This window comes from Propithecus coquereli, unplaced genomic scaffold (genome assembly GCF_000956105.1).
Source record: "Propithecus coquereli isolate 6110/MARCELLA unplaced genomic scaffold, Pcoq_1.0 Scaffold27, whole genome shotgun sequence".
Taxonomy (NCBI): Eukaryota; Metazoa; Chordata; class Mammalia; order Primates; family Indriidae; genus Propithecus; species Propithecus coquereli.
The window spans coordinates 1667411-1678321 of NW_012148285.1; the positions used below are offsets into that span (position 1 = coordinate 1667411).

The 10911-nt window shown below is 61.4% G+C and overlaps 1 protein-coding gene across 1 annotated transcript in view; it reads left to right on the forward strand.

Annotated features, from left to right (window-relative positions):
- Positions 1–2147: 2147 nt before the first annotated feature.
- The window catches only part of FLYWCH1 (FLYWCH-type zinc finger 1), a 14329-nt gene continuing 5565 nt past the window's right edge, over positions 2148–10911 (forward strand). Inside the window, exons 1-7 of the mRNA XM_012647520.1 lie at positions 2148–2553; positions 2961–3431; positions 4447–4905; positions 5053–5316; positions 8621–8887; positions 9578–9850; positions 10028–10101. Coding sequence (XP_012502974.1) covers positions 2229–2553; positions 2961–3431; positions 4447–4905; positions 5053–5316; positions 8621–8887; positions 9578–9850; positions 10028–10101 — 2133 coding nt within the window. The 5' untranslated portion in view covers positions 2148–2228. The remainder of the gene's footprint in view (positions 2554–2960; positions 3432–4446; positions 4906–5052; positions 5317–8620; positions 8888–9577; positions 9851–10027; positions 10102–10911) is intronic.

Here is a 10911-nt window from a genome sequence, read left to right on the forward strand (position 1 = left end):
GTATTTTTAGTTGTCTGATTAATTTCTTTCTATTTTTAGTAGAGACGGGGTCTCGCTCTTGCTCAGGCTGGTCTCGAACTCCTGAGCTCAGAACGATCCGCCCGCCTGGCCTCCCAGAGTGCTAGGATTACAGGCATGAGCCACCGCGCCCAGCCTGAAACAGAAATTTTAATTGAGAGGATTGCACTCTCTCCTGTCACCTCCCATGACTGGGGCACATTCCATGGGAATGTGGGGCTTTCATTGTGCTGGGTGGTCTGAGACCTAGGCGGCTGGTGTGGGGGCCCATGCCAGCCTCCACTCCTGTCCCTCTGCTGGGTCCTGTAGGAATTTGCACACTGGTGGGCAGCAGCTGAATCACTTTGGTGGCCTGAGTTGTCCGAAAGGCCTATGGGAAGGGGCCTGGCCTTCTGCCCCCATCGCCCTGGCTGGGTGGGAGGCCCGGGGAAGGCAGGGAGCGCAGGCTGCTGGCGGGGGCTGGTCCGGCCTGGCCAGGAGCAGTGGGGACTTGCTTCAGAGGGCGGAAGAGCGCGGGACCAGGGAGGATGCGAGGTCAGGGAACCTGCTACGTCCGTCTGCGTCCGTTCAGTTCATTCTCCTCACTCTTCCGCAGCCGAGGGGCGGGGCTGCGGGCAGAGGGACGTGCTCGGGGCCAATCAGCGCGCCGGGCGGGGCGCCGTGTGGGTGGGGCCTCCCGCCCCTGCCCGGAGTGGCTCCGCCCCTGCCCGGAGTGGCTCCGCCCTGGAGGCACCTGCAGGCTCTGTCCCCCACACCCTGGTTCCCAGCACCTCACACTACCCTGTAGGACGGGATGGGCACGGGCTGGAAGGACCGCGGGGTGTGGGGGAGACAGGGGTTGGCTTGTCTGGGGGCTGGACCGGGGCTGGGGGCGATGACACGGGCGGCCCTGGACTCCGCATCATCTGCCCATTACCTGGGGTATTTCTTGGGGTCCTGCCTCGGGGGGGATGGGGACTTCATGGCTGCCCTGGGCTGGGCGCCCCTCTACGTCATCCTACAGGGACTCTGGAGCTGACCAGGCTTTTGGGGAGCAGAATGTGGGTCCTCAGAGCAGGGAACCATGGAACAAAAATGGGGGCCAGTGGAACTGGAACCGCAAAACTTGGAGCAGGGGTGACCTTTCGCAGTGAGGAAGCTAAAACTGTCAGGGGCTGCACTAGTCTTGTTCCCAAGCTGTCAATGAGAGCTGGGAAAGACCCCACCATCTGCTCACCACCCAGTCATCCCAGAAAGACACACAGGCTGCCCCCCACTGCTGACTAAGGCCCAGCACTCCAGGCCAGCCCAGCCCCATGCCAGCTCCACGTTGTCAGCCTTTCGGCTGCTCCAGGCTGGAAGCCAAGGAGCCCCCAGTGACCTCGAGGGATTCTCTGACACTTCCACAGCCCTATCCATGCCCAGCTGAGCCAGCACTGGCCCAGGCACAAGGTCGCTGCTCTTGTGGGGCCCTGGCATCTCCTGAGGGCTAGGTGGCCTGGGGCCTCCAGCCTAGGACTGGGACCTCCAGGGCCAGACTTTAGTGCTGTCTTCAAAGTGCCTGCATTCACCCGGCCCACCCTCCTGAGACAGGTGCACAGCACCGGGTGGGGTGCATGGTCCAAGAGGTCCGGCAAGTCCCCAGGCACCTGAGCAGAAACTGAGGTTCAACTTCCTGCCTCTTCAGCCTGAGGCATATCATTGTTTTCTGGGCCTCACTGTCCCATCTGTCAACTGGGTCATTAAGAGCGGCTGACTTTCATAACGTGGGGCTAGAAGGTCGATGGGGAAGTGCGTGGAAACACTTCGCCTGTGCTCGGCACGTGAGAGGCCCGTGGGCCGTCACTCATAGCATCAGCATCCGTCGCCCCACAGCCCTTCAGGAGAGGTGTCTGTTGTGCACATTTTAGAGACGGGGAAAGTGAGGCTTGGACAGGGGAGGGGACCCAAGACTGCCAGGAGAGGACCTGGCAGAGAAGCAGCAGCCCAGGGTCCCCAGCTCCAGCAGGTCCCTCCCAGCCTCTCAGCCCCAGGGACACCCAGGTAGCCCATCTGCCCATCCTCCTTCTTAGCCCATTTCTAGAGCCCCAGGCCCAAGGCTTCCTCCACTGACTGGGATTTTGCCTCCTTAGGACGGAGCCCCTGGACTCCCAGGTTCCTTGCCAGGGAGGAGGAGAAATCCATCTGCCTGGGACTGAGTGTGGCCTGAGGGACAGGCCATAGGTCCTGGAATGCCCCTGCCTGAGGCCAGCGAGCAGGAGGGCGAGAGCGTGAAGGCCGGCCAGGAGCCATCCCCTGAGCCGGGCACGGATGTCGTCCCGGCAGCCCCCAGCAAGCCCGAGGAGTTCTCCAAACTGGTCCTGCTGACGGCCTCCAACCAGGGTGGGGATGGAGTGGACTCCAAGCCCAGAGGAGTGCGCTGTATCGTGTCCCTGGAGACATCTGGCCCCACCATCCTTGCCAGCACTCTGCAGATCCTGCCAGCTGAGGAGCAGGGGGACGCAGTCCAGCCAGGTCCCCAGACCCCTGAGCAGAAATGCAGCAAGCAGGACACAGGTGAGGGGTTAGGCCTGCTGCCCCTGGCCCAGCACCTCCACAGGCCCTGGGCACTCTCCTTTGTAGTGAAGTGACCTTGGCTGTCTGTCCCTGCTCCCAGCTGAGCCTCCTGGTGTCTGATCACAACCCTGTCCCAGGCTGGCGTAATGATCACACGATCGTCCCTGTGGGTCACTGCCTGGGCACTCCCTGAGCTCCTGGGGGCTGCAGGATGTGCCAAACTCCTTTAACTCCCCCAGTAAAGCCGCCTTGGGAGTCTGGACTTCCTGGCTGGGCCCAGGAGGAGGAGCAGGCTCCTCCCACTGCAGGGACCCTGCCCTACTCCGGCACCCTCACCGGCTCTGCCCATGCCTCTGGCCCCAGCCCTACTTTGGGGCCAGCTAACCCAGCCCTCCCCTTGCCCCCAGCAGCCCCCAAACCCCTGGAGTTCCTGAGGACCCCATTCGGGGGCCGCCTCCTGGTGTTGGAATCATTCCTGTACAAACAAGAGAAGGCCGTGGGGGACAAGGTGTACTGGAAGTGCCGCCAGCACTCAGCGCTGAGCTGCCGGGGCCGGGCCATCACCCGAGGCCCAAGGGCCACCGTGATGCGGGACCACTGCCACCCGCCTGATGAGGAAGGCCTGGAGGCCCGGCGCCAGAAGGAGAAGCTGCCCAGCCTGGCCCTGCCCGAGGGCTTGGGGGATCCCCCGGGTCCCGAGGGTCCTGGAGGCCGAGTGGAGCAGCCGCTCGAGGGGGTGGGCCCCTGGCTGTGCCCTGAGGAGCCGGAACCCACCCCTGGGCCGGTGCTGAGCAAGCCAGCCCTGGAGGAAGATGGGGGACCCCGAACCCTGTCGCTGCTGAGTCTGCCCCCCAAGAAACGCCCGACACTGGGGATGGGTGAGTGCACACTGGGGCGGGCGGGGCCCTGAAGACCCCTTCCCAAGCCCAAGTAGAAAAGCAGGGTCCCCTGTGGTTTTTTAAAATGCGCTCGAAGTCAAAATGACTTCGAAAAGTGTAATATCATTAAGCCCATGGGATAGAACTACTGCTCCTGAACCAGCTGTGATCTGGGGGTCCCAGGTCCTTCCAGCATTTTCTGATGCAGCAGGGTCTGGTGTGGGGCCCAGAAATCAGAATTTAGCAGGCTCCCGGGTGGGCTGGCGTCCTTACGTTCAGGAAGGATGCCGCGAGGGAGAGTTTGGGGCTATGGGTCCCAGGTTCAGATTCCAGCCCCACCTCTGGTTGCCCTGAAGCCTCCGAGAATTGGCTTCATTTCTAGAGTTTCAGGAGCTTTGTCCTGAAACGGGCAGGCTAAGCCGAGTTGTCATGGAGCTCGGGAGTTCCGGTGCCCGGGAAGCGCCCAGCCCCAGCCCCCAGGTGGGGCTCAGTGACTGGCATGTCGGAGTTTTACGGCGGCTTTTATTACCCACGACTGGACAGTGGGCTTGGGGTCGAGAAGCCTGGGCACCTCCCGGCCTGGAAAGGATTTAAGGGTCTGAGGTGGCCCCCGCACAGGGTACCTGGGAGGGCGGGAAGAGGCTTATTTTTCACTGTGTATTTTTTGGTACCATTTGAGTTTTATGGCACGTGTGTGTGTTACAAGGTGGATAAAAGTTACAACAGAGCCCTGAGAGAAAGTGGGACTGGGAGCATAGGTGCCGAGTCAGAGTCCGTCTTGGCTCCTTGCGGGGTGACAGTGACTCGGAGTCTCACAGCCACGAGCTGAGGTGTCACGGCTGACGACTGGAGGGGACCTACAGCTGCTCTGGATCTCCCGCTGGGGGGTGTCGGTGGGAATGGCCCCAGCAGTAGGGGTCAATTTCAGCCATAAAGGAGAAACGCATGTCAGTCCCCAAAGTGCTGTGGGCACCCCCTCCGCTCTCAGCTGTGACTGCCCTGGGTCCCCCTCCAGGACAGGCCCGGTCCCTCGAGTTCCTAAGGACGTGCTACGGGGGCAGCTTCCTGGTGCACGAGTCGTTCCTCTACAAGCGGGAGAAGGCCGTGGGCGACAAGGTGTACTGGACCTGCCGGGACCACGCGCTGCACGGCTGCCGCAGCCGAGCCATCACCCAGGGCCAGCGGGTGACCGTGATGCGCAGCCACTGCCACGCGCCCGACGTGGAGGGCCTGAAGGCCCGGCGGCAGCAGGAGAAGGCCATGGAGACGCTGCAGGGCAGGCTGGACGGGCCCGAGGGCCAAGTGGACAAGCTGCTCCAAGGCGTGGACAGTCTGTGCTACCGCAGGGGGCCAGGGACCCTGACCCTCACCAGGCCTGGGCCCAGAAAGCGAGCCAAGGTCAAAGATCAGGAGCCTCCGGCCCAGCCCCGTGCCCTGGAGGGATCCCACGAAGAAGACCAGGACGCAGAGCCCGGTGAGGGCCCTGAGCCCGCCCTGCCTCCCTCCAGTCCTGCCTCCCGAGGGCCAGGGAGGTGGGGGGAGATCAGGCCTGCCCAGTGGCCCCTGCCTCCTCCTCAGCCCACTCTGTCCCCTCCCCTGACCACTTCTCCCCTTCTCCCAGGAGGCCCCGAGTTCCTGAGGACCCCGCTGGGGGGCAGCTTCCTGGTGTACGAGTCGTTCCTCTACAGGCGGGAGAAGGCTGCAGGGCAGAAGGTGTACTGGACGTGCCGGGACCAGGCCCGCATGGGCTGCCGCAGCCGGGCCATCACCCAGGGCCGGCGAGTAACCGTGATGCGTGGCCACTGCCACCCGCCCGACCTGGGGGGCCTGGAGGCCCTGAGACAGCGGGAGAAACGCGCCAGCCCGTCGCCGAGGGGGAGTCCAGGTACCTGGGGATGGACGGGGAGCTGGGTCCCGGGAAGCAGGCCCCAGACCCGATAGCCTTTCCCTCTCGACCTCACATGTGCCACGGGCAAACGTCCTCCTTCCGCGAACATTCTAGAAGGAGTTACAGTCCTCGCCTCCCATTCCTCGGCCCACCTAGTTTTGCTTTCAGTGGGGTCCCATCCACCCAGGCCCCCCCTTTCCAGCCTGACCTGCCCCCAAATCTCAGCAGCTCAGGGAGGATGCCGAGAGGGAGAGTTTGGGGCACACCTTCCCTCCTCCTTCCCCTGTGGTTTTTTTGCCTGGTGTTTGGACTCTCGTGGTCACAGTGGAACTGCTCCTGTCCCGTCTGGCTGCGAAGAGCAATTTCGGCCCAGCCTTCTCAGCTCCCCACGTCTGCGTTCACGTCCACGAGGCACCTGCCTCTCTTTCCAGAGGTTCTTCCCGATCCTATAGTTTTTGAGTCATCCCAGTTGCCTGTAGGCCCTGACTTCAGAGCTGATTTTCTAACCCTCTCTTTATCCTGTCTCCATTTAACTTTCACGTATAGGGAGGAAATGGTACAAGGTGCACAGCTGCCCTGCCTCCCTCTGCTTTGCCCCGCGTGAGCCCCTGAGCAGTGTCTGTTGTTTCTTAGGGTATTTGCTGCCTATTTCTTTCTTTCTTTTTTTTTTTTGTTAGAGACAGGGTCTTGCTCTGTCTCCCAGGCTGGAGTACAGTGGGCATCATAGCTCACTGCAGCCTTGAACTCCTGGGCTCAAGCAATCCTCCTGCCTCAGTCTCCCAAGTAGCTGGGACTACAGGCGCCACCACATGCAGCTGAATTTTATTTTTTGCAGAGATGGGGTCTTGCTATGTTGCTCAGGCTGATCTCCAACTCCTGGCCTCAATCGATCCTCCCGCCTCAGCCTCCCAGAGTGCTGGGGTTACAGTCATAAGCCACCGCGCCTGGCTACCCTATTTCTTGAAACATGCTTTTATTGCTATTTTCTCAATCTCCTTGTCACCTGTTAACTTCCAGTCTGAGAAAGTAAGGATTCAGCTCTAATCCACAGGCCCACCGCTCAGGGCACTTATGCACAGGTTTCTGTTTTTATTCTGTTATATAAACCTGTTCACAGCAGAGCGGGGGAGACACCGGGATGCCATTCCCTTCCCCACCCTTCCCTGCGCAGCTCTATTCTCTGCGGTGCAGCAGCTGCTGAATCTGCCTGGTTTTCTGTGTACCGATCGCTGCTTTCTTCCTTCGCTTCCTCCCTCACCTCCATCAGATCTTCAGACACCTCTGCGTTTTGCTGATGACAGTCCTGGGGGGCCCTGGCCCCTCCAGCCTGGCCTGGGGGCACCCGTCAGTCTCTCGGGGTTCCCTCTGCCAGACTCCTGCTCTGGGCCTGCCTTTCTCTTTCTTGGTTTTGCGGTTTGGAGAAGTCCCTCCTCTAGTCCGTCCCAAGCCAGAGTCCCGGCGGGCACGCTCTGAGACCTCGCGTATCTGAAGGTGCCCCTACTCTCGCCTCACGCCGGCAGACAGTGTGGCTGTTTGTGGCGCTCCGGGCGGTAGGTCGTTTGTCAGTGGCGGTTGGGCCTGTTCTCGAACAGAACAGCGTTGCGATTTCCTGCCGATCAGTCCTGCGTGTGGTCGGGCCGGGCTTGAAGCCTCCGGGTCTTCTTCCGGTCCCTGTGCGAGGGCTGTGAGCTGTGTCCTTCGACATGGGGCCATCTCCTTGTGTTCTTTGATAACCTCCCCCGTCGTTGTGTCTTGTTGTTGCTCCTGTGATTTGGAAGTTGATCCTGCCGGGATGAGGGATTATTTATGCAGCACTGAGACTTCCTAGGTTTTGTTTTCCAGTCCTTCTATTTAATTTTCCAAAATTTTGCTCTCATGGTTGAACATCTCCTTTGCAGTCCGTCCAGTCGCAGATCCTGTGCCCTCCTGGGGCCTGGGTCTCTGCTTTGATCTCTGTCTACAGGGCGCAGCTTCTCCCGGGCGTCCGGTGACCCTCGGCTCTGACGCGCTCCATGGGGTGCTGACTACGGGCTTAGCGCAGGGGGCTGCAGTAGCGAGTGGTGTTTCCACTGTGGGACCCCAGGCCTTGCCCGTGTGGGTCTTTGGGCTGGTCAGTGCCCACAGGAGGAACCGCCTGCCCTGGGCACACAGGCCTGGTGGCCCGCTTGCTGGGGCTGGGGCAGGGGAACAACATCGTGGATGCAGACGCCCACCCCCTCCCCCGGTGTCAGCACCGAGCCTCTTCCTCCGCTGGGTTCGGGCAGCTGCCATGGCCCCCCCTTGCCTCTTCACACCGATAACCCTCACCGCGACACCTCCTCCCAAAGGACCTCAGGCCTCCGGTTCCCGGCTGCCACCCCCTTACATCCTATCAGGGTCTCTGGCCTTGTGGTCTCTGCCTTTTTATTCCTAACTGGACATTTTAATTGCATGTGGAAGGAGGTGGTGCCTGCCCCATGGTCACAGGGCTCATTTCCTGTAGTCACATGTCCCTACTCTTCCTCCTGGCTGGCTCTGTCCCCACATCCCCACATTCTGCACCCTGCAGGGTCCTCCTGCCTCCCGGGCCGCCCCGCAGTCCCCCACTGCTCAGCCCTCGCTGCCTCTCTCTAGGGGCTCTGCAGCCGGCTACCCGCGCCTGCTCAGGAGCCTTCTCACTCCAAGGGCTTCTGCGGCCGCCCGATGTGCTCACGACCCCCCCTTCCCCGCTGTCTCCACTCACCTCTGTGGCCCCTGTGCCTGGATGGAGGAAGGGGAAGGGAGACCTCTGGGCAGAAGGGCACAGCCAGCCTCCTGGGTCCTCCCTCTCAACACCTCCAAGGCCCAAGACGAGGCAGGGCTCACCCACCCGGGCGGGGGACATGGCCCTGCTACAGCCGCACTTGCTGCCCACAGCCCCCCACGCGGCCCCGGCTGCTTTGTCCCCAAGGCCGTGGCGTGCATCCCTCTGCACAGGTGCGACACGATGCGCCCTGCACGCTGGCCCGTGTGGGCACTGAGGACAGCCGAGTGGACATAGCAGCCACTGCCCTGCAGGCATGGGGGGGGCACCAGGCCTTTACTTGCAGGGTCCCTGCCCAGCCTCAGGAAAGGGAGCCCCCGGCAGCTGGAGGCCAGCTGGGTTTGGGGGATGGCAGGGTCTGTGTTCTGGGCTCCACGGCCACCTCACTGTGAGGAGGGGGTGCAGGCACGGGGCCGGGGCACACTCTGGTGGCCATGCTGCTCCTGAACAGGGCCCCCCACGGTGCTCCCAAGCCTCGGCTTCAGGCTCCCTCCCCTGATGCCTCTCCTGTTCCTCCAGGAGGCCCCGAGTTCCTGAGGACCCCGCTGGGGGGCAGTTTCCTGGTGCACGAGTCGTTCCTCTACAGGCGGGAGAAGGCCACGGGAGAGAAGGTGTACTGGACCTGTCGGGACCAGGCCCGCATGGGCTGCCGCAGCCGGGCCATAACCCAGGACCGCCGGGTGACCGTGATGCGTGGCCACTGCCACCCGCCCGACCTGGGGGGCCTGGAGGCCCTGAGACAGCGGGAGCAGTTCCCCAATCTGGCCCGGTGGGAAGAAGGCCCAGGTGCGGGCAGGAGGGGTGGGTGGGCACTGGTCTCTCTGCTGCCTGGCAGCCCCCCAGGACCTGAGCCCCTGCACACGGGCTGGAGGCTGCCTGCGGGACGTGCGTGTCGGTCTGTCCACTGGGCTGGGTGCTGAGGGCTCCGTGCAGGCTTGGCTGTCAGGGGAGCCACCTTCTTAGACCACTAGAGAGGAGCTGGAGGGCTGGGGTGGCGCCATCGGCAGCTGCAGGACACGTTCTGCACACACTGGGCCCTGGGCACCCTTCAGCTCCCCTCCCCGTGCCCCCAGCTGCTGCTGGTCTCGCACGGTTCCCCCAGGCCACCCAGCCCCAACACTGCGTGACCTTTTGGTTCAGCTTAAAAGTCAGAGAGTCTGATTGGCGGGTCGGCGGACAAGGAGCCGGGCTGTGCCCCTGGTGCTCGGCCCAGCTCAGCCATGGCCCGGCCTCTGCCCTGGGGGGCTGCGTGGTCAGGAGAGGCCTCCAGGAGATTTCGGGGTTTGGGCAGCTGCAGGGCCCTTGGAAAGGGACAGCCAGTCTGCACTCCAGGCAGTCAGGGCTGTGGCCTGAGCTTCTGCCCTGAGAGGGTCCTGCTGGGGGGGGGGGGTTGCAGCGTCCTGGTTGGGGCTGACTTGGGGGAAACGTGCATCCCTGCCCCCCAGGCCCCGCTGACGGTGTCACATTCCCCTTCAGAAGCCCTCCGGCCCCTGGAGTTCCTGAGGACGTCCCTTGGGGGCAGGTTCCTGGTGCACGACTCATTCCTCTACAGGAAGGAGAAGGCCGCCGGGGAGAAGGTGTACTGGATGTGCCGGGACCAGGCTCGGCTGGGCTGCCGCAGCCGGGCCATCACCCAGGGCCAGCGGGTGATGGTGATGCGTAGCCACTGCCACCTGCCTGACCTGGCGGGCCTGGAGGCCCTGAGACAGCGGGAGCAGCTGCCCAGCACAGCTCAGCAGGAAGACCCAGGTACGGGGTTGGGGGGGCGGTGGGTGAAAGAGCCATGGCTGTCATCATCTCTGCCAGCCGGGGACGGACACCCTGGCACCCTCTGGAGAGCCTGCAGCCTCCCCTCCACTGGCTCCTTCCTCGTTAACCCCAGACCCCTCCCAAACCTGCCCCGGTCTTCTCTCCTTTTATTCTAAGAGGTCTTGTCTTTTCACAGCTGGCAGTGTCTCACATGGACACCCCAGACGGACGCAGGGTTTGTGGGTGCCAGTGTGCGCACACAACCACATAAGGTTTTGCAAATCATTTTATTGAATTGAAAATGGGTTTCCTTCACATAAACAGCATATAAAACCAGTCTTTAGAAAGCATATGTGTCTCACATCAATTCATGTGAGTATTAAAGGCCACATTGTATAAAACATAGAAATGAATTCAAGTTGTATAAAACAACCAAAAGAAAAGATTTTTTTTAAAAAAGGATTTCTATGAGAAAGCAACTATTTGGCTTAAATAAGAAGTGGAAGTTGTAGGCTGGGCACGGTGGCTCTCGCCTGTGGTCCCAGCACTCTGGGAGGCCGAGGCTGGAGCCCCAGAGTCTGAGGTTGCAGTGAGCTGGGATGACACCACTGCACTCCAGCCGGGCAAGACTTTCTCAAAAAAAAAAAAAAAAAAAATAGAGTGGCTTTGGCCCAGTGAAGGGCATCTCATCTTTGATATCTAGTTTTTTTTGATGACAGGGACTGAAGACTGACTCTCAGGATCCCAAGTAACTTGTTTTACTAGGCACAGGTAGTCCGGGTGTTAGAAAACCAGAATTCCAGCCAGGTATGGTGGCTCACACCTGTAATCCCAGCAACTCAGGAGGATCACTTGACCCTGTCTCTTAAAAAAACAAACCAACCACTGACTCCCTAAATCAGAACTGACTCTATCTGTTTGTCTTCATTGTCAGGGTCTTGAGGTCACTGTTAACAAGGTACGTGTCACTGATTCTGTCAGCTTCTTTTTTTGAGACAGAGTCTCACTCTGTTGCCCAGGCTAGAGTGCCGTGGCGTCAGCCTCGCTCACAGCAACCTCAA